Consider the following 23,824-nt stretch of genomic DNA (forward strand, 5'->3'; position numbering starts at 1 on the left):
CAGGAGGACGGGCTCAGCAGGTGCAGAAGCAGTCTAGCCAGAGAGGGAACTCCACACTTGTCTTAGGTGCTTTTTTTCTCTGCGTCGGGGAGCTTAGGCTACATTTCCAGGACCACAAGCAATAAATAGGAAGGGGTTCATAACGTGGGTTCTGGAGGAAGTCAGATCTGGATTCAAATCCCGCTTGCATTTACAGTTATGTGACTTGAGGCAAATTACTCTTTGACTCGGTTTTTCTCATTAGGTAGGGTTAACGCAAGGATTACATGAGAACAGTTTGCACAGCTTAGTTGGAAGTAAATGCTCGACGAATAAAGGACTAACTGCTACTGTTCTTGTCATAAGAAAAAGACAAGGTCCTTCGAGGATCAAAGTAAACTGACGTAAGGGAACAAGAGTTTAGAAAAGAAGGGTTTGGGTTACGTGGGGGGGAAGGAACAGGGCCCTCAACGACACCACCACACCAACCGCATAGGGTTGTCACGGACATATACTGAGATACTTCACGTAAAACACTGTGCAGTAACTGTTAGCTGCTGTCGTAGCCAATATCATCAACAGCTCCCGCCACCAGGGCCACCATCATCTCCGTGGTCTGGGAGCCTCCTACGTAATTCACACAGGTTGAGACAAACCCAGTTTCCCTCTTGTGTACCACCCACTCTGAGGCTGCACTTATTTTCAGCAAGTTTCCCTAATCTTTGTCAAATAAACGAGAGAAATGGCCTGCGTAGCTTCCTCCCAACTCCAACTCATAGGGAAAAAGAGTTTCAAATTCACTCTGCCAATAGTAAGAGCAAAGGAAGGCGGTACCATTTTCCTTCTGAAAACCACAAAGTCTGGAAAGGCCAGATGGGGCTCTCCTATGTTGAAATAAAATTCTGGAAAAATTAAGTTTAAAAGCCAGTTCCAAGGTCAGATAGGGAGTTTGGAGAGAGCTAGGATTAGAATCTATATTTTTCCTGTGACACCATTTTATATTTTCTATCACCTTTCCTACTCCCCACCCCTCTCCCCCTTTACTAAGTAAAATGTCATAGAAAAAAATGTGTTCAATTGGAGATCTTGGGACCCGGGGTTTGGATTCCAGGGAGGTTGTCTCTTTGGCCTCTACCCATAACTTCTTCCACTGCCAAGTCAGGTTTGGGCTGTGCTGGGTGAGTCAGCCGCCAATGCTGTAGAGCTGACCAGCACAAGGCCGATTTGGGGGGAAGGTCTGCAAATGGGGCAGGTAGGGAGGGGCAGGACAACGGGGAAAGAAGAGGAAAAAATCCCAATGAGCCAGACACATGGAGTTCATAAGGGTCCAGAGCCTCTCAGGAGATAGGGTCAGGACCACAGGGGACAGACACACCAAAGGAGCCCAGTGATAAACCAGCATTGGGTAAGATAGCTCTTCAGTCTTCTTCGTGACGTTTCTTTCCCAATACCCAGAACCCCAAAGACAGAAACATGAGGAGTCACGTGGATGAAGTTCAGTCTCCTCAGCTATCCATTCCATTCATGACGGCTTAGATTCAGAGGATGCTAACTCATCCCTAACATTCTGTAGGGCTGAGGCCATTATAGCAAAAGAGATCCATTTCTCATAAGCTTAGGCACACAGAAGGCACTCGAAAAATGCTGGATGAATAAACTTGCCATCTGTTCTAGCATCTGTTGAGTTAAGCTGTTGGAAGACCACTTTTGTTGTTGTTGTTTTTGCTCTATTATTACAGACTCTTTCTTAAGTAGTGTATTTCCCTGAGAATATACAACTCAGTGGAATTTGGGCAATGCCTTCAGCTAAACTAACATTCATGAGCACCTAACAGGGATGGGGCAAGCAACACTTTATAAGACAAAGGCATTGCTTCCAAGCAGTCGGTGTAAATCCAAGGGTCTAGGTTTGGGCTCCAGTTTTATCAACATCGGAGCAATAAATATTAGTACTGTATTAATCACTGTAGTTAATCTGATGTTCTCTGTGAACGGGTGACCAGATGATGCCTCTGCCTTTCAAAGACAATTACCACCCTGTTCTTCCAAGTACTCTTCAGACTTTATGATGGATTGCTAGCCTCTCCTTCCTCCCAGGGCAACCCATCACACTTTCATTTTGGAACTAAGGATAGCCTACAGTAGCTGGGAGGGAGAGAAGCAATATGAATGGCACTGCTTCAAAAACAAAACAAAACAAAAACACGGTCTAGCTTACACTTTCAGATATGCCTATTAGATCTTCCAAATAGCCCGATAACTTAGGCAACATGCGGTATTTTCTTCTTTGGCAGATGACAAATCTGGGTCTCTTTCTACTGGTGCCTCCTAAGGGAAGTAGCGAATGACCTACAACTGCATATACAGGGCAGCCTGTGGATCCCGGTCCCTCTAGAAGGCATCTCGGAGATGCCAAGAGGGCCACGTTGTACCTGAAGAAGGGCCATTGGCTTCCCCTGACTAAACACTAAAAGCCCTAAGACCACCTTTCTGCTTTTACTTCACACCTGAAACCCTCTAAATTATCTGGTTCAGCTTTGTGCTTCCAGGCAAGCTTTCTGCCCCAACAACAGATGTTTCCAGAGTAAACACACGCCACCAAATGCCCCTGGAGATCGTGGCGTCGGGCACTGCGTCATCACCGCAGAGGTGAATCTGAGCCTGAAAGCAAAGTCGGATGAGTGCTTGCATCCCGGCTCCGCACCTAGTTTTCTGATCCAAAGAACATGGACTGTAAGAGTCTTCTCTTCTTCTCCCCCTTCCACTCCCTCTCTCAGCGCTCTGGCCTGACCTGGATGCTGCATTTCTATCCACCAACTTTACAACCTTGAAACGTGGGGGCTCTTTCAGGGCAGCCATCGAAACTTGAGGTATTTCGACCCGATAAGAAGCCTGAGAAACAAGCAAAACGCTCAGGGTGAGAGTTTGGTATCTTTTGACCCTTGACCTCTTTGGGGGATCTGAGAAGAGGAGGAAATGGGTGAAGGACGTATGCACAGCCTATAGTCAGGGCCACTCAGGCAAAAGCGTGTTAAATATTAACTGCTCCACTGAAACCGGCCAAGTCTTGGAGGAGAGTAAATAAATAGCACTTGGAGTTCCGGCATGGGGCAGGGGCCGGGCTCCAGCCCCCTTCCTGTTTGGCTTCTCTGTACCTTCTAAGCAGACCCAAGGCCCCCTTGCCACCCTCCTCCCGTGAGCCCAGCTCCGTATCCTCCAAGAGCTCAACCTCTCTCCCCACTGGTCAAAGAGATTTCCTATTTCTTTTTTTTTTTTTTTAATTATTTTTTAACGTTTATTTATTTTTGAGAGAGGGAGAGAGACAGAGCGTCAGCGGGGGGCGCCCCAGAGAAAGAGGGAGACACAGAATCGGAAGCAGGCTCAGAGCCCGACGCGGGGCTCGAACTCACAGACTGTGAGATCATGACCTGAGCCGAAGTCGGACGCTTAACCGACGGAGCCACCCAGGCGCCCCAAGATTACCTATTTCTTTCAGAACAAGTATCTCTCCTTTTTGCCGACTATCCAGAAATATGCCTCGGGCTGAGGAACATCCTAAGAAAAACACCAGGAAGGACTAAAAGCTGCCCTGTGTGTACGTCCTTCTCCGTGAGCACACGGGCAAGTTTCCGAGTGTGTTTAGTCAACGCTAGAATCTCCTATTTCACAAATGGGTTTCAGGAAAAGGTGGGTCGAAATATCTTCTGCACAGAAGAGCTCTGTCTGACACTTACAGGCTATCTTGTCACCGACAAGTTCACCATCTGCGGCAGCCCTCAGTCAATGAGTTTGGGGGGCTGGTCCTGCGGTGTGGGCTAAGCTGAAACCAAGCGCCGGTTGCCAGGACTGGAAACCCACTATATTTGCTCAGGGCTTGTATGTGCCAGGCCCTGGGAGCCTGGTGCTGGGGTCTCCCCACTTTGCTCTTTCCTGCAGCAAGAGGAAAAGAGGCAAAGTTAGGGACCAGGACGTTAGCCCCCTCCCCTCCCCAAGGTGGATAAAGCTACTCTGAACTGACTTCTACAGGTGAGCCTGCCACACAGACTGTCACCTGAAGGAGGACCACCGTAGGGGTCTGGCTCTTCTTTGTGGACTCAGCCACACTACTCTGGCCTGAGCCCCCCGGAGAACTCCCGTCCAGCTTGAGGTACTACTGTGAAATATTATTAATGTGGGTGAGGCCCCGGCACAGCGGGTGAGGAGCTTTGTGTTTGTCAGTCTCTGTGTCTAACAGCAGGCAAAGTCGGAAAATTGAGTCGAATCCAAAGAGACTCCGTTTTGCAACCAGGTTATTCATGGGTTTTCCAAAGGCGAACTGGTAGTCCGAGGTGGAGTTTTCCCAGCCTCACATCCCCTTACACACAGCCGAACGCAGCTCACGCCTTTACACACGTCCACAGAGAGGTCCATTACCACGCTACCATTATTGCACACACACACACACACACACACACACACACACACAGCACCCTTTATTGAATTATAGACACTGAGTTGATAGAACCATGGGCAAATTTCCTGTTATAAAGGCAACGGAGAAACCATGGCACTCTTCTCCCCTGGGTGATCCCCCATTTTGACTCCCTGTGCTCCCAACTATTCCTTTCCAAAATCACAGCTCAATTTCAGTTGGTCAGAGATGGAAATCTGCAAAACAAACCCATTTTATTTCCTTGTCGTCTGCAAAATATGCTTATCCAACCTAAACAGGCAGATGGAAACAAAAAAAAAAAAAATGCATCCGAGCCCTGGTCTCTCCCAAAAACAGTCCCATCTGCAGAAGCTACCAGCCTACTGTGATTGCAGAGTGGGCTCAGAGAGTTAAGGAACAGAGAGGGAAGCCCCCTAGCTTCCCTCTATACAGGGTTCCGCACATCCTGTGGCCCTGACTTCCCACGAAGCACCCCTTCTTGCTGCAGAATAAGCAATAGTTGGTTAGTGATTAACTCACCTTCACTGGAGGAGGGGCTGAAGAGAAGAAAGGAAGACCCTTTTATTTCAAAGGGCAGAGACGGAGACAGAGACTGCCTCCCCTGCCTTCCACTGTTTTCTTCTTTTGACCTCCTCCAGACTTACCTGGACAGGTAAATGCTTCATCAGTGCTACCCCACCCCACCCTGCCACTGACTCACAGCCAATCCCAGCAGCTTTCCCTCCCTACTTCTCATTCCAGCTGTTTCGGGAGGGAGGGTGTGGGAGGGGAATGGGCGGGACGCCTCCCCCCCCCTTCCCTCCGCTCCGTAGCCAATCATCTCTTGCCCTCCCCTTCCCCGGTTAGAGCCAATAAAGAGCCCTTTAAAAAAAAGGGGGGGGAGGAAGAAAAAGAAAAAGAAATAGGAGGGCTGGAAGGAGAAGACTCCTTTGGGCTGAGACTGGAAGAGGAGAGTTGGCCGGGAGGGAGTAGGCAAAAGATACTATTTTAAAATTTGACTGTAAAGAAACACAGACAGGCGGTATGCTTTTCTATGTCTGTTTGAAACTTGGTTTTCTATCTAGAGCTGCCTTCCTTCACTGGTGGGGCAAGTATTCCCCTGAATTCTCCAAGTTAAGATCCACTGTGGCCAGTTTTGTTAGTAGCTTTTCTAGTTGTTCGCTAGCACTTTTGCTCTCAAGCCTTTTCCTAGCAGCTCTTACTACTAGTCCCTGTCCTCAGGACTGCTGGAAAAGGTGACTGAGCCCAGGGGTGCTGGAGCTGAGACACCCTTGCCCCACTGTTTGGCAATGAGCTTCTTGACCTCATTTATTTCTGGGGGGCGTGAAGCCGTTTTCTCTCCCAAGGGGGTCCCTTTCCTGAGGAAAAAGTGACTGGATGGCCTCAAAGGAGGGAACATGCATGCTGTCATTTGGGTCTCTGATCTCTTTTGGCTGTGCCTGAAAGGTGGCAATGAATATTAAGAAATGAAAACAAAACAGGCTGCCAGCCAGCTTAGCAACCTGTCTCCTTCCATAGGCAGATTCCTTGCATCTGCTGTTAAAACAACCTGAGGAGAATAGGGAGATGGGAGTAGGTGGAAGAAATCACGGCTTTCAGGAAAAAAACTTCCCCCCCAGGTATGGAGGCCACTTTTACCAGAAAGGACTTTTTTTTTTTTTTTTTGCCTGGAAGCTGGTTTTTCCTGGATATAGGCCATCCTCGATGCCAAAAGGGCAGGGAGAAAAATTAAAATCAATGAACGTAATGATCGCCAACATTTATTGAGCAATTACTGTGTACTAGGGATTATGCTGTGCTACGTGTGTTCGTGCATTATTCCAAGCAACCTTTATTTCAACTTCGAAAAAGTAGGCGCTATTAGTATCCAAATTTTACAGGGAGGTTAAATAACTTGCACAAGATCATGTAGCCAGGAGGCAGCAGAGCGGGGATTTCAATTCAATTCAGGCATTACGACGCCAAGCTTGCCATGCCTCAGTATAATGCTAGTCAGCCTCCGTTTTGGACAAATTCCCAAGTGGGAAACGCGAAATACACAGATAATTTGCAGGTCCAATTCTAACAATTAGATTAAAGCTTTCCCATCTCATTTCTGTCTTGTAGCCATTCACACCTTTTATTAAAAAGATGACGCATGGCTTTCATCTTTTCTCTTCCTGTAATCATGGTTGGGTAGGAAATAAGAAGTACAGGGGCCAAGAGAGAGGAGAAATGGGGCAGGACTAGTCGAGGAGGAAGGAGGACCGAGGAAGCCTGGGATAACCAATACACTATCACAACTGAACGAGCTGACTGAGCATTTAAGGGTGATGACCTCTCTTTATGGTGTGTCACGTAAACATGTATGATGTCACAGGAGTAACCAAACAGGAAAGGCAGCTGCACATCAGGGGTTCAGTGCAACGAGAGTCACACCCATGGATGGAATCGCTGAAGTTGACCCAGCTTCATACGTGTGTGATTTGAACATTTGCTAGAAAAATGAATTTGACTTATGAGCACTAACTTCAAAGATGATAGCAGGCACCATCTTGCTTGTGAACAGTTTTTCAGTTTATAATAAAATTAGTATTTGGGGCACCTGGGTGGCTCCGTCGGTTGAGCGTCCGACTTCGGCTCAGGTCATGATCTCGCGGTCTGTGAGTTTGAGCCCCAGCATCGGGCTCTGGGCTGACGGCTCAGAGCCTGGAGCCTGCTTCGGATTCTGTGTCTCCCTCTCTCTGACCCTCCCCCACTCATGCTCCATCTCTTTCTCTCTCTCTGTCAAAAATAAATAAAACATTAAAAAAAAATTTTAAATTAGTGTAATTAGGAAGGACTCATCTTTTCACAGGTAGAAGTAGGAACATAGATAAAATGATTGTTCTGTTCCTCTCTCTTTCCTTTTAGACATGTCTTCTTGAAAATTATGAAATATTTCCAATACCTTGGCATGACAAACACCATTGTACCAACACCCAGTTCAAGAAATAGAATGTTATAGTTGAAGTTACTTACATACTTTGCCCCTCCCTTTCCTCCTACCTCCTCAAAACACACATATGCCCCTGCTGAAATGAACTGCTGTCCTGAATTTGGTATTCCTCATTCTCTCTATCTTTAAGTGTCTTACCCTGGAATTTTTTTGGTTTGCTTTCTTTGGTTTTGCTTGGAAAAATATCAAGTCTCTAAAGGTTCCAAGAGAGTTGGAAAGGAGGCCTGGACTAGGGGAAAGAGAGTCCTTCAAAATCAGAAACACTTGAAAGACTAAGGCTATGTAGTTGATGTAGGTCATCATTTGAGGAGGAAAGTGTGTAGTTGTTTCTTGTTGAAAAGCAATTGGATTCCTATTTGATGACCTGACCGTGAAATCTAATTACAGCCCAGTTCACCTGACTCATCCATCCTGTATGCTGTTGTGGTGTGCTCATCTCCTTGACTGATACAGGCTAGTTTATGGTTTCCTTTCTCGGTACAACTTCCTACTGAAAGATCTAATTTCCCCTAGACAAGTGCATTTTTCCTACACACACACACACACACACACACACACACACACACACACACGCATGCACACACACACACACACACGCACACACTAATTCAAAACCAAAAGTTACCACAGTCATTGGTTAATCTTTCCTCTTTGGGCCCCTTATAAAGTTGAACTCTCTGCACAATAGCTGTGGATGTCCATTCTAACCATTCATGATACTTATTCGTTCACATTATAGTCACATCCTGTCAGTGTCTTCCTTTTCCTCTCGAAAGGAATAATGAAGTTACTTTGAACATGTATTACCACCATCCTTAAGAGACACAGGGTACCCACTATATTCATGATATTGATCATGATACTGTATACTGGGTCTCCGAGTGCTTTCCCAACATATCAGGGAGAGGGAAGCTTTTATTCCTCAAGTAGTAGCAAGAGTTTGCTTTAAAGAGAAAACGGCTGGGGAGAGGTTCAGATGCAGGTGATTATAATTTGGCTATAAGACCAAATTGGAATTGATAGGCCATATTAAGACATCAAATAGATCACCCAGTTCTCACCAAAGTGGTATTAGTGTTAAGCCTAAAATCATTAGAGGGGAACTAAAGGGTGTAATTAAGTGGGTTTGGACGAAGAAATTCTGAAATTAATCATTAAGTAATACTTAGGGGTAGATTTGTTTTTCTTTTGTGAGATCAGTGTCTCTTTGGCCCACCTACTATGGAAATTAGGAGGATTCGGCAGTCCTTTTCCTTCCAGTGCTAATGAAAGTTTGAGGGCTGAAGTCACCTATTAGGATCAGAGAGTGTCAAATCTTAACATGTTCAAAATTGAGCTCATCTTGCTCTCCGTGCCCCCACCAACATGTCCTCTCTCCCCTTTCCCCATGCCAGCTAATTGCATCACCATACCTATTCTCACCCAGGCTCCGTGCTTCATAGCAATCCTCCCTTGTCTCCTGTGAGATCATTGCTGCTCTTCTTCCTCTCTATTCAGCTTCAGGACTGCACAAGTTATAGGGTTGTGGACCACTGAAGATGTGAAGAGACGACAGGAATGTCTTGTTTCACATATTCCATTTTACAGGTGGGTTTATAGATTATGTGGGTGGTTGATCGTCTCAATTCTTGGCTGCAAGTTCATAGTGCTCAGGATTAAATTCAAAGACCCTATGTGACATAGAAAGACCTTCGTGAGCAGGCCCTACGTGCTTCTTCCTGTCACATAGTCATCTATATTGTTTATTACAGTCAATCTAATATTTCTGAAACTGCCATGCATTCATGCTTCTGAGACTTTTGCACATGTTGTACCCTCTGCTTGGACCCATTCCCATGATGTCCTCCTGGCTTAGTCTTATTTTTCCTTCAAGATTCAACTCAACTACCATCTTCTTTTGGAATGGGATGTTAGGTGCTGCTTCACTGTAATCTGATGCAGAGCGTACATCTCTGAATTGAACCCACTAGGGTGTAACTGTCCTCTTTCTCACCCTGTAAAATTTGAATTCATGAAGAACATCGAATATTTCTGTGTATAACTCTTCTATTGTCTTACTTATAGTAGTTATATATTAATGCCAAACTGATGATGAACTTTTTGGCAACTGAAGTGCTTTACTTAAGAAAAATGTCCTAAATTTTAAACTTCCTTTTTTTTTTTTGAGATCGTATTGATGGATAACTCATCTATTGCCACGATTTTGCTTATTATTTTTTTCTAAATCTTATCTTTTGACATCCTGTTACACTGTGCCTTCCCGTTCCCATCACATTTACAAACCTGCTTTCCTTTGTACTCATTTTCTTCTTCTCTCTTGGGACGACAAAGAAAATGTTTTTCCAATAAAACCCCACCGTCCGCATATGCTCTGGATCACATCTCATAGACTCTCTACCTTTGCAGTCCTCTCTCTTACATCATCTTTTTGACCTTTCTACTAAAATAATGCCCATCAGCATTCAAATATATGACACTTAGGCGTCTCTGGAGCCAAAATGTCTGATTTGATTCTCTGCTTCTGCATGTAAATAAAGTGCTATTGACAGGTGGGCTCTGAGATATGCTATGTTTACTTTTCCATTTCCATTTATCTTTTTTGTCCATCTACTCTTGCCTACTGTGTAAATCTCCTCTCAATACATTCAGAGGTAGCAGTAGTTTCATCCTGGAGAAACATTTTCCAGAACATTCTGATTTGCTTCCATCTGGATATGTTGTTATCTAGTCTGTTGCATGGCTGTCATTTTCATATGTGTCTTCATCGTCCTACTGGGAAAAGTCCTTTCACCTCTTTCTTGTTGGGTTACTTGAATCTCACATCTTCCTCTTTCCTGAGTTAGCTCTCTCAGTTTGATAAAACACATTCTCTAGTCGTTTCCCAAGAAAGAGTGCATAAGATCTTACATGTCTGAAGTACTGCTATTCTAGCCTCTCATTTGATTCTTTGTCAGGGTATAGAATTCTAGATTAGTATTTGATAGATTTTGGTGCTGCTGTTGCAAAGCCCAAAGTATCTATGATTCTAAATCTAAGGCATTCTCTTTGTTTCCAGTATTCTGAATTTTCATAATGATGTGTGTTGGAGTGAATCTATACTCTGGGTACTCAGTAAATCCAATCTGGAAACTCATGACATTCAGTTCTGGGATATTTTTTTTGAATTATTTCTTTGATGAATTCCTATCATCTACTTTCTCTCTCTCTCTCTCTCTCTCTCTCTCTCTCTCTCTCTCTGTTGTTTCTTTTTGGAACTTATATAATTTGGATGTTATTGGATACCCTCCTGGACCTCAACTTCTGTTTTGTTTTGCTACTGAGAGATTTTTAAAATTTATTTACAAATTCCTATTGCATTTTCTTTTTGCTATTGTATTTTTAACTTCCAATAATTATTGTTTGTTCTCTGAATTTTTATTACATTTCTTCCAGTTTCATTGATGCAGAGTCTTATTACTTTAAGAACATATATAGTGTTAGTGTTTTTCTGCCTCTATACAATGTTTTCTCCGAGTTACTTTTTTTTTTCCTATTTGTTTTGGCTTTTCTGTTTCTTATTAAAGAATATTTTCACATGTCTGATGATTCTTGGCTATCCACTCAAATTCAACAATTTGTCAACAAAAAGATACATTTGAAGCTGTGGCTGGGGCTGGTTGACCATGGACTTTGCCACAGAGCAATCTCATAGGGCCACTTGGTTGGAAAATCTCTGATGCCTGTATCTTTACTCTTTTTTGATGGCCTGGTTGAAATCCTCAGAGCAGATCCTTCAGAGAAGAGTTTTCCAAAATCCTTCTTGAAGGGCACAGTTCTGGCAGCTAGCGTTCTTGGAGCCCATGGCAGAGGAAGGTTGTTGCTCTCAGCATTTAGTATGTAAAAACAACACTTCATCCCCTTAGTTTTAGTACAGAGAAACCCTATTTTACCCTCTCCTCAGAGGGGATGTAGCAAGTTCTTAGTTGCTCTGAGTGGGAGAGAAGATCTGAGAGGTCTTAACTGTTTATTAACCAGACTCTTTACCCACCTTCCTGATTTTTTTCCCACCGCTGTCTCCAGGGTTACTAATGCCACCAATTCTTGAATTTTTGAGGGCCGGGGGACTCCATGGTAAAAATAGGGTTGCTAGCTTAGGGTCAGCTCTTTCAAATCTGCTAGGTCAGTTACCACTCATCCAACTGCTGGCTGGCTTCCAAAATTTTGTTGCTATTGTTTATCCCACCATCTCTTTGTCCTTCAGACTTTATGCCTTTCAATAAATCTTAATAATAACTATGCATCTCAGAATTGCTGTGAAGACTATGTAAGCTAACATACGAAAAAGGCTCACAACGTTGTAAGTGCTCAACAAATACTATTATAATTATTACCATCATCACTTAAATAGGTCACTGCAGTAGCCTGTTTCTAACTGGTCCTCCACTTCCATTCTTGCCCCTTTCAACCCATTCTCCGAAGAGCAGTTAAAATAACTTGGAGAAACATAAATCTGATGTTTTCCTTAATAGACTTTCATGTCCTATTAAAGTTATACATTGATTTCATTCATTCATATGTTCATTCATTCAAATATATATTGAATGTCTACTATGTGTCCAATACTTTGCTAGGTGCTGAGACTACAATGGTAATAGGGAGAATTGGTCTCTGCCCTTGGACAAACTACTTGGGGACACTCATAAAATAAACAAGCAAATAATATGGGGCAAGTAGGTATTCAGGTAAGTGCTTAATATAGCTCATAGATGATGCAAATCTGGATCCTTGCTTGCTTCTAAAGTCTTCATCTCAAGTCCCCCCCCCCCCTTTTTTTTTTTTCCTGTTTATCACGCTATGGCCAGACTGGCCTGGAAGAGGTTTCCTTTCCTCCTGCAATATAGGGTTTGCAAATGCTATACCCTCGCTTGGAATGCTCTTCTTACTCTGCAAATGACTAACCACTATTCATGCTTCAGGTTTCAAATAGTCACTTTTGCCAAAAGACTTTCCCAGATTCACCACTTTGAGTTAGAATTTCCCTGCCCTGTTATTCCCTTCATAGCACCTGTATTTCTATTTCTTTATAGCGCTGTTTGTGGACCCCTCCACCCCCACCCAAATAAACCCAGCACCTAGGGCAGTTCCTGAAACTTAGCATTCAAAAATACTTATTGAATGAATGACTATCCTTGTTAAATCCTAAGGTATTTGACAGCATACTTTGTAAGAAATAGAAGCTCAGTAAAAGCTTGTTAAATTAAACTGATGAACAATTAATCGCAGATAAATTACGACTTTGGCTGCTTCTAGCCAAATCCAAGATCATTTTCTCAGTCTTCGTTGTTATAGACTAAGAGTAAGAAAAATAAGGCGAGATGCTAAAGGGTGGATCCAATGGGAAGGGTCATTTTGGCAGAAGGTTAACATAATTCAGTCTGTACCTTAGTTGTTTTGGCTTAAAAACTTCATTAATTTTACTCCATAATATTCAAGCTCTGAAAGAAGTAATTCAAGACCGTAAAATTCCAAAGAGAAAGACTTATCAATTGCCGGTGTGAAAGTCATAGTAGAAAGAAGTTTGGAATTCTAATAGGTGTGATGTTCCATCCACAATTAGGATGAATAATTTTCTGAAATATCCCACATAATAGACTCTAAAAAATTATTCTCATTCCATAAGGGACACATGTTCTACTTAATTCAATATGAATACCCAACAGAGCTGAAATGAACTGTGCTAGAAATATTCATGGTTACTTGAAAAAGTCTTTTCCATCTGGAATTTTAAAAATAAACGCGGACAAATTTTTTACTATCTTCCCACCATTGATGACGGAAAAAATATATTATTAAATCATTTGCTTCTTACCTTATATTTCCAAGATTATTCCCACCCGACCCCCGCTTTTTTTTAGATATAAATTTTATAGTAGCTGTTTCTTGATTATCATGTGAAAGATGTTGCTGGGGACTTCTATATCCGGTAACGTCGGACTAGGTAATTCAAACAACCCCTCCTTGCTGAAGCAGTGGGGAGCTAAACATACAATGAAGACTTTGAAGAAAGAATCGCCAGGCCTGGGTCAAGATGAGGAAAGAGGTCAGGTGTAGTACAGCCAACATTTGGGACTTTTCCTCTGGAGACATCTCTCTATCCCAGAATGGGTGGCTGAGATACTAAGGGGTGCTTCTGACAGCTTCACACAAGCGAAGAATCAGCAATTGGGAGTCCAGGATCCACCAATGGATGGGGACCTAGTGTACTCAGTATACCGCCCTTGCTTGCTGTGGGTGGGGAACTCCGAGCTGCACCGCAGGAGTGAGCATAAACTCTTTCAACACTAGCTGTGTTGGATGTACTGTTGTGCTTCTATGAGCCAATTAAGGGGTTATCGGGAAAAATGTTGTCCGTATTTTGTATTTAACTTCAGCATTGACTTTCGGCTGAGGAAGCTTCAAACTTCAAACTCCTAGCTTTCAACCTACTGCAGTTATTCAATTGCAGGATTTTAGAACATGGCCAAGTCGTTGTGACACCTGCTCTGGTATCTTAAGATTCACTAATGAAGCCCTTCAATTGAATAAATGCCCTCAAGTAAGATCAGAAAACCCCTGTTGGTGGACAGAAGGAAATCTTAGGACACAAAGGCAGAGAAGCAGTTGAGAGAGGCAGTCACTAAAGCAGAGAAAGGACTATTCATTCAGAACTTGTTCCTCATGAATTCTTGACTTAGTATTATTATTTTCTTTTAACTCACACATAGGGAAATCCTAAGTTTAATGAGCCTAAGGAACTATGTTATGATGCCTTGGCACTTGATCCCATCAGATAAATATCCTCAAAATCTACAAACACAATAGAGACAAAGGCAATCCAAGTTCGAACAAATTTTTTAAATAGAAGAAATATTTGAGGTGCTTGCTTTTATATTCTTGAACCTCTCGTTTTAGGCTTAGAGATGTAAGAAGCATGGCATATACCACTGCCAAATATGTCAGTCCTGCTTTGCAGGCTCTGCTGTTATTACTAAATAAGAGTACAAGCCACACTCCTTTCTAAACACTAATGGGAGGGGTAATGAGGAAACAACAACAAAAAATCGATTTTCCTCTAGGGAAGAAGTTCTTTTTGTAAGTATCCGTTTCGTTTCATGTAACTAGCACTTGAAACAAAATTTCCAAGATGTCAGGGACCTAATGACTTGTAGCTCTATTTCTCACAAGGCAGGAGGCTAGATCACAGTACTTGAGCTTTCATGGTAAAGCATCCCTTTCTATTTGTGTTAGGTTTTTATGGTAAATTTTGCTTTGCAATATTCACTCCTTATTGGTCCGAGTTGTTTCGTCTAGAGCCTCAAGAATAAATCTACATCTTCCACATAATACTTCCCCGAATTTGAAGCTGTCACATCACCCTGCGATCTGTCGTCCAGGTAAGGATCTCCAGTTCCTTTTGTCAAACTTCAGTTGTTCCTTAGGTTTTCCATGTAAAACCCTCACCCAAACCCCCAGTGCAATGTGACTAAAGCATTTTACACGAACACTAGTGTTTCCTTTTTTTTCTAGACCTTTTAACTATTAAAATGCAACTGTTTCTGCGGCCCAGTCACATTGCCCTGCTGGGATAGAAATTATTGCTATTTCTTCATCAGATCAACTACAAAATCAGTTTTTACCCATGCTGGACTCACATAATAGATTTAGAAGTTAGGGGCAGGGCTTCACATTTATGAATATCCAATCTTAGGGTTTTTTCAGTCTGTTGAAGAGTTTTGAATGGTCATTCGTTGGACTATCAGTCCCTTCTGGATTTATATTACCTGTAAACTTAGTAACTGTCTTTAAGTAGTGGATGAAAAGGGATTGCATGAAACCAAGGACAAAGGACTGACATCAGCCATCAGAGGTCTTCTGGAAGTTAATTAACTGTGGTTATACTTCTGGTTCTCAAACCGTATCATACATCAGAATCAGAACAGATTGTTGATCTTTTTGACAATTTGCATTTCTAACAAGTTACCAGATAATAAGAGAAACACACTTTAAGCAGTATTGCTTTATGGGTGCAGTTAATTATTCCACAAGCTGCCATCATAGTTTATGAGACTCTTTACAAACCTTTTAATGAGGTTTGTCCTGACTTATTCTTTGGATGTATCCTGATCTCCCACAAATTGATTAGATTATATTATGGTTCCATTTCCATAGTTTTTAAGCTTCAATGAGAAGGAACGGAGAAGTGGTTCAAGTCTAAACTCTGGTCCTAGAGCTCAGTTCAATTCTAATAACTCCAGTGTTGTTTGAAGTAAGCTTAAATGTTGACATTGTCAACAATTAAATAAATTCTCCCACAGGGATGCTGCAGTGTAGATCTCAGTCTATGACAAGTGGAAAGGGAACATTTTAGCCTTCCCACAATTGCTCAGCAACAGACACTGAATTAACAACTTTCAGGAGCTGATTGCATACCAGAAAATTTGGGAAATCAAGGAAGGAAAATTTCAAATGCCCTCTGGTGTTAAGAAGAAACATTTTAGTTTCTCCGGTCAAAGTCATTAAGATTCCACCCACAGAGTGAGATTCAGCAGATGTTGGCACCCTCCTCAAAGCAGTGGACTATTATCAGCTTTTGGTAATAAACATGCAACTTGGGTGTCATGGCTGTCCACCGGCCCGCTGCATTCACCCCAAAATATGCTCAGACAACAATATTTTCAGTTCATTTATTCCTTCAAAACAAGTCACTTCATACAGCATTTAGATACTTAAAATCATGGACCTCATAAATAAAATCAATTCATCTTAATGACAATGGCAAAATCACATAAGAGTTGTACAAAATGAAATCAGACATCTCCCAGGTAGCAGCAGTGCATTAACTTAAAAAAAAAAAAAATGCTGGCAAACAGACAAAAGAACATTTTTAAGAAAACACTGTCCATCTTAATGAACAAAAATATGCCAAGAAACGAACACTTCTGTTTGCCCTTTCCTGCTACTTTTTTCAAGTCATGTTCTAAGCTCTAAATTTGACAATCTTGTGGTTTCCTTCTTGCTTCAGGAATCTCCACCTCTACTCCATTAATACAGGAAATACAGGACTATTATCATTCTCTATCCCTTTTGACAAGCTATACATGTTGAGTCCGCATTTTCAGCTGAATTCAATACTTGTGTAATGGGGAAAAAATTACTCTTTGCTAAACAGCTTGTAAACAGCTTGAGTCATGAATGGCACCAAGGTGAACTGGAAAACTGCCAAGAATTAGGTGCCCTGGTCCTTTTCAGTAACTTATGGGCGACAACGAACTACAGATCCTACACCATGTATAAAGTCAGTCTCATGTAATCTTAGTAGAAATTCTAAACCTTTCTTAGGTTAGCCTGTTACCTACTACTTAACCAAATCGTATCTTCACATCCCTAAACTACTACATGTAGGATATTATTAAAAAAACAAGTATAAAAAGGCATCATAGCAAAATGCTCATATTCATGGTTTTATACATTAATGACAAACTTCTCAGTTATGGCCCTGCTACATTCTATGCCAAGAAATGGGTGAGGAGGGTTGGGATGACACAAAGGCATTGCTTGAAAATTTTTTCAAAAAGCATAATTCACAACTAAGGAAAGGATTCACTTGGGGATCTCTTCTGTGATAAGTGGTACTTTATCCCCCTTTCTTTTTAATCTAAAATAGCAATCTCTTTTAAATTCATATGGACGAAGACCTACCTAAATCAGCACCCCACAATTCAATATCAATGTAGTTTCTTCAAAGTCAAATATTCAAAGCACTGTAAACAAAATGCCAGTTAATTTTTGGAAAAGAAAAAAAAAATAAAACCCATTCCCACAATCAGGCAACTTTTATAATCTTTCTAAGACGAATTACATGTGTTGAAATATTGTAACTCTTAATCTGGAAACATCTCTGGTTAATGAACCAGCTTATTCAAATGAAGTGTTTCACTTTAGACTTAAAAATGATACATTTAAGGCTAAAAAATCAGCTCCCGTAAAATAAGTTTGCTTAGCAACAAATGAAGAGTTTTAAGATTCTAATCTTTTCTAAGTTGGTATAGTCCTCTTTGTGCTACAAGGATAAATTTGAATACTGCACCGTACAATGAATGATAAAGAACAATCACATTATAGAAACAGGTAACTTTCTGAATGCTAGGCCACACAGCATGCTCCCAAGTGACGGACATCAAGTTGCACTGTTCTCAAAACACCAGAATGCTGTACCACTGGATGGATACAGCATACACTGATGGCAATGTTAAGAGCTGACCGTTAGCAGCTCAGGAATTAAATTTTAATGTCTTTAACAAGAACCCTGGAGAGGGCTAACATGTAAACTTTTACTTCCTATCTTTTAAAGTGCTGCAAATAATAACAAGTGTGTCTCAACACATGAAAGAACATAAATCTTAACATATGAAAGTTTAGGAAGGCCACCTGATCCATAAAGAACAAAAATTACTCTCATTTTACATACTCCCCATTCTAATTAAAAAGAAAAGACAAAAAACTACGTTTAGTTATGGCAACTTGCAACATACATGTTTTAATTAATGCCTACGTAGGATAGAAAGAATATGCTGGATAAGTAAATTAGGCGTGGGCACTTAGGGGCATTTATAGAGAGACAATACATTAACGCATTCCTGATTATGACTTTGCTGGGACTTGAGCGTGGAGTAATCAACTGGCATGATTAAATTAGTTTTGTCAAAAGGGTCACGCTGACCAGCAGCCAAACTTTCAAGGGTACCACTCGACTGTGCCCATTTTTCATTCCTGGGAAATAAGAAATCAACTAGGAATGATTAACACAAGATGTGCCACCCTGATGTCTTTCTATGGCTATCCCATCCCCAAATCCCTAGGGGTATTCATTTTTATTTCTGAAATCACTCTATCCAGAAGTGCATCTTCATGCTCCCACACCGAATCTCTAAATCCAAAGAAGAGTAAGGGAAAGAAGAATAAGAGAAAGGGGTGGGGGACAGGAAAGCACAGTCCTCATTCATTCAGCCACGAAGGTAAACTATCCTCATTTTAATTAAAAAGATATTCTTGAATGGCAGTCAAAAACTGAATAAAGAGGAAGAAGGGTTTTATTCTGCTCACGTGCAAATTGAAGAGAAAGTTTCTTTTGATCCTGTTGCAAGTACTAAAACCCATAGGTTTTCAAAATTCTGAAGATTAGAATTTATACACATTTATAAACTAATTTCAAGGGGCACCTGGGTGGCTCAGTTGGTTGAGCGTCCAACTTTGGCTCAGGTCATGATCTCCCGGTTCAAGAGTTCAAGCCCCACATCGGACACACGAATGTCAGCGTGGAGCCCGCTTTAGATCCTATCTCCCTCTCTCAAAAATAAATAAAACAGTAAAAAAACAACAACACCCAACACTGATTTTAAGAGTTCAATAAGTGCAGTTAAAACAAACAAACAAACAAACAAACAACAAAAAAACAAAAAAACAACTTTAAATTCTGTGAGGTTTACAAGCTTGAGTTTCGAATGAGCACAAGTTTGGGTTTTTACTCCTCCATAACTAAAACAAACTGTCCGCAAATAATGCATCATCTTGGATTTTCCATGATCAGAACATTCAAGTCCTAGTGCTGAATTTCAGCAACTGGTTAATTTATAACTCATTATTGACAGCAATTTGACAGAGTGATCAGTGTCCAGTGGTGAATGGACAACCTATGTAACAGGTAAAATAGAGTAAGATCCCCGGAATAAATACTTGACACTTGCTTTGTATAAGAGCATGAGCTTAAATATGCAAACAAAAACACTGAAAAATGAAGGGGTTTAATTTTATGAACTATCAGGTTCTATCTCTTTCTATTTGTTAAGTTAATCCAACATAGATAAGATACACTCCATCTTAAAGTGACAGAATTTTATGCTGGGACACATATCAATACATGCCTGGGATATTATAAATTACTCAATAAATATTTATTGCATGAATAAACCTGTCTAAAATCCCAGTAAGCAAATGTCAAATTTGGCTTCTGAAGTACCTAAGAAGGCAAGCTTTATGAATGGTGATGTGTAAAGCTCAATCTGATGGATGCTGCCCAGTGGGTATTCTCGTAACTTCTCGTTTTAAACTTATTTTCTGGGGAAATGAGAGATACAAAAATCTTTAGACCAAGATGACAGCCAGGTGCAAAGAGATCTTCAAACACATTCATTTGTACGTCGTATGATTGCCAAACATTAAGTATCTCAAGCTCACAAGTGCTATTTTAAGGCTCAGTAAAATAGAAAATTCAACACTTAATTTAAGTTATACTGACCATAATTTACAATGCCTAAAGTAGTTATTCACAAAAAAGGTACTCAAGAAAGGTCACCTAATGATTTCAAGCATACTTTGTGAATTCTTCCTCAAAGGAACTTGTCCACTGCATTGTTTCCATGTTCCTAATTTTATATGGCCACCTCCACCAAGTGAAGTGCTAAAAGTAAATCTCAATTTTAAAACATTTGCCAAGAAGAGAAGCTGAAAGAGACAGAAGTGCTTTAAAATATTCCATTGGTATTCTAAGTGAGACACTTCATCAAAAATGAGACCAAGATAACAAAGCATCACAACATTAAACCTCTTCACATTTTGTGAGATAATACATAACAAATTATAATTTAGCATCCCTGATCTTCAGAAGAATTAAGAAAAGAGGTAGGAAACTTTTATCTGGAAGATCTCATGGTGAAGCTAATTTTAGAGGGTGTGCCTCGCAGGTCAGCCCACCAAGCAAAAGAGTACACATCTAATATTAGGAAGCAGAATTCTGAGAAAAGCTGGATAAGGCAAGGATTTAAAAACGGTCATATTTTGGAAGTGAAACAAATTCATTCAACATTACTATCCCCGCTACTTTAAAACTCTTCAAAAGTCAAAGTAAAAGATAGTAGATAAGCAAAGTGCTAATTTGCGGAAATGTGAAATTATTCAAAAGAGCATTAGTGGTCAGATAAGGCTCGCATGAAAGTAAGTACTGTGTAGGTAAGAAAAGATCTCACAAAAATCAAATCAAAGCACAGCATTATCCCTTTAGATGAAGACTGTTTAGGAGCTGGAGAAAAAGCTGAGGAGAGTGAATCCCTCCAGATAAATCATTAAAAAAAAAAAAAAATCAAGCACTCAAAATACAAGAAACTTCAATTACAAATAAATACCCTGCTTAATTAAAAATTCTTATCCAATGTGACAAACATCAATAAATGAGTTGCATTAAAACACGAGGCCAACGGTCTTTTAAAGCTTTAGTAAGCTGCTCAGGCACCTGTTCCCTCATACATTCTCCTTTTATACACTAGAAATCCTAAATTGGGTACTACCAGTTCCTTAGGTAACATTCTCAAGGAACAGACTCATCCCTGTAAAAATTGCTTGTAATGTACTTATAACTGGTTAAGTACACATTTATAAAGTCTACCAAATTGTAATATAAAATCAGTTTTGACAACTCTGTGTATCTTCATTTGAGGAATCGATGCACAATTTAGAAAATTATTACTCCAGAGTTTTTAAAAGGACTCAATTATGGAGACACTGTGGTCGATGTCCAGTGGCCTCACGTGAGGCCTTCCGCATTACCCAACATACGCAGTTGTTTTCTTCTACAAGTTAAAGCTGCTGGGTGCTAGCTTATAATACCAGGACTCAATCTTCCAGTGAGTGTCAGTAAGTGGCAAGGACCACCTGGTCTGTCACCCCAGCAGAAAAAGGGCATGTATCACCACTGGAGACACACATCTGTAAACTTGCACACTCATTTTTAATCTTGACAAGGAATTTCAGGGTCTTAGTGGTTTTAAGTTAAAAAAGATGGTTCGAACACTGTGTTCCTTTGTTCTTTAGGGGTACGAATAGCTTATTGGAAAACCCAGAGCCTTCTGGATCTGTGAGGTAGTAGGCGGCAGTCCTCATCATGCATAGATCACACTTCTCCAAAGTTGGTATGGCCTGTCTCCTTGGCGTGGTCCCTTGCTTCTGCTTGTCCGACTAATCCCTTCTGACACACCATGCATCTCAGGGTGAAGCGGTTTACGTCAGTGAACTGTCTCTTTCTTCTAGCTTCGTCTGCTAATTCCAGTGCTTGTACAAGAACAATATCATCGTTAGAGGAGAAAATGGTCAGAGGCGGGGTGTCTGGGTCAGGGAAGACACGCTGAAGCGGGTCATAGTGGATGCCATCGTAAATAAGCAGGACCCTTTTGGTATATCCTGCATCTTCTCCAAAACGATCAATTCTTACTGTCTGTGTATCCACCACACAGATTTCGCACTGGTAAAATTTGGACAAAATTGATATCTCAATAGCTCCTCCCCAAGTGTCATCCCTTTTGATCCAGTCACAGTACTCTTGATTTGTTTTTCCCAGTATTGCCTCACTATAGAAGTCTGGATCACTTGCTACAATTTGTGCTATGAGGCGTCTCATCTCTGGGGCGCAAGCTGGATTCAAGACTCCTCCTTCTACAACATAGTATACACTGGTAAAGAGGCAAGAGTTGTCTGCCGGGACCACAGTTCTGCTAAGCACAGGCAAAGTTTCCCTGACATAACTAGGAGCACCATGTTTTGTAAATGCAGGTGAAGTTTTGGGCCTGGTTTGGTCTTCTTCAACGATCAGCATGTCGCCTGTTAAAAATAAAACAAAGCCAGAACTGCAGAGACATTATAGATGAAATCCGTTGTTCATAGCCAAGTTTGCAAATTACGAACAGGAAGAGTTAAAAAAAGAAAAAAAGATAAACTGGGTTACTGGGGAGAATACAGCTTTGCAAACAAGTGATCGGTAACACCTCTTGTTCCTCACTCTTCATAAAGACGAAAACAGACCAAAGGGAAAAACATTTGAGGGGGCATTCCAATTAAGGAGCCCTGGTTATACACCTTTATACTTACATGAAAAGATACACTTCAACAACAAAATTTCCTTAAGCTCCCTCTCTGCATTTTAAAAGCACTCGTCTTCCAAAAGGTGTTTACCCAAGACTAGGCCACTAGGGGGGTTCTTGTCCTCTGAAGCTTAACATTTTATCTACCCAGTTTAGTGTTTACAGGATCCTTGACACAACAGCTAAAAGCTTTTAATGGTCAATATTGCTGTTCAAGTTTTAATAGCGGACAGAAATAACTGCTGTTGTTTAGAATTTGAAAGGGCCTTCGGTGGATGTGTAAAAGCATACTCTAAAATGAGTACAACGAACTCTACGTGAAGGTGACTGCAAAAACCAACCAGGAAAGCGAAAAAAAGTATTCTGCATCCTTCAGACCTGCTCTTTTATTTTTAGAGAGATAGAGGAGAAAAAGCCATCAGGATAGAGAAAATAGGCCTTATTATTATTATTATTATTATTATTGGATGTTTGTGGACTCAGAAAAAAACAAAATGAATGAGACGTTTTCGAGGCAGACCAGAAAGCACATTGAGGAAGGGGGGAACCCCGAGGCTTTGGGCTTCTCACACGGGTTGGGCCCTCCCTCCCTCTTTCAACCAGGTATGTGGGCGAAGAGTTGCTAGATACTTGCCCCGGCCTCCGTCAGAGTTCTCCGTTCCTTAATTTATCCTTAGCCCTGTCCTCAAAACCCCCAACAGACCCACAGCTACCTTGCCTGGATCAGTTCTCTGTTTCCCCCCACGCCCCTCTCCGTCCTCCCAGGACTTTCCCTGGCCCCAACCTCGATTCCCTACCTGACTGGATGGGCAAATCCCCAAGAATGGTATCCTCGTTGCTGAGATCCAGGCATTCGGGCGGGTATCCTACGAGGATTCGCTGACAGCCGGGGGCGATGCCGGTGATGGCGGCAATTTGGCCCTGGAGTTCCCGCACTCGGGTCCGGCTGGACAACCCCTGCAAAACATGGGTGCCGTCCTTGGCCTTGCAGCGGAGCCGCCACATCGTGTCGGTCCGGCTGCCCGCAGGCCAGACACCCGTGGGGCCAGCTTTGGTCCCGGCAGCGGGTTGGCAAACGCCGCCGGGGCTACCAGCCGCCGGGTGGACTCCAAAATGGCCACCCTTTGCAGGGCCAAACATCGCGAGAAAGCGCAGTGGCTATAGTTCTCGCGATACTTTTGGTGTAGCGTAAGCTTTAGCACTTTAAGATGCGCGAACTCTCTTAAAGTGACAACTAATTCTCTGCCGCCAACCCTGCAGGAGCCAAAGGATGAAGATTTATCCCTGTTACTCCAGTACAAGTGGCTTTGCTACCTGTCGAACGAGTGAGGTGCCTTCTGCGTTGGCAGCATATATGCTCAAGGAAAGAGGGCGGAGGAAGGAGTTCCTGAATCGGGTACATTGGAATGTAACCTTGCAGTGAGTGAGGTCGGAAATTAGTAAATTGGGGCTTCCAAACTACACCGGGAGAAATAGAGTCATAGTTCAGAACGCAAATGAATACCAAGAATG

The 23,824-nt window shown here is 41.8% G+C and overlaps 1 protein-coding gene across 9 annotated transcripts in view; it reads right to left on the reverse strand.

The window, feature by feature from the left end:
• Positions 1–23,824, reverse strand: part of YOD1 (YOD1 deubiquitinase) — a 30,992-nt gene that overhangs the window by 7,024 nt on the left and 144 nt on the right. Inside the window, exons 2-5 of one of the 9 annotated variants that reach the window (XM_040463498.1) lie at positions 23,110–23,269; positions 8,801–9,058; positions 8,609–8,678; positions 3,714–3,909 (exon numbers count right to left, since the gene is read on the reverse strand). Coding sequence is in view for 4 of the 9 variants with exons in the window: in XM_040463501.1 (XP_040319435.1) it covers positions 21,349–22,052; positions 23,110–23,452 (1,047 nt within the window). In the remaining 5 variants the exon portion in view is untranslated. Of the gene's footprint in view, positions 1–3,713; positions 3,910–4,930; positions 5,070–8,608; positions 8,679–8,800; positions 9,059–9,671; positions 11,223–18,796; positions 22,053–23,109; positions 23,804–23,824 lie in introns of those variants that run through there. The other 8 variants (XM_040463499.1, XM_040463500.1, XM_040463493.1 and 5 more) reach the window with 8 other exon arrangements.

This window comes from Herpailurus yagouaroundi, unplaced genomic scaffold (genome assembly GCF_014898765.1).
Source record: "Herpailurus yagouaroundi ecotype Mexico unplaced genomic scaffold, PumYag 403, whole genome shotgun sequence".
Classification (NCBI taxonomy): Eukaryota; Metazoa; Chordata; class Mammalia; order Carnivora; family Felidae; genus Herpailurus; species Herpailurus yagouaroundi.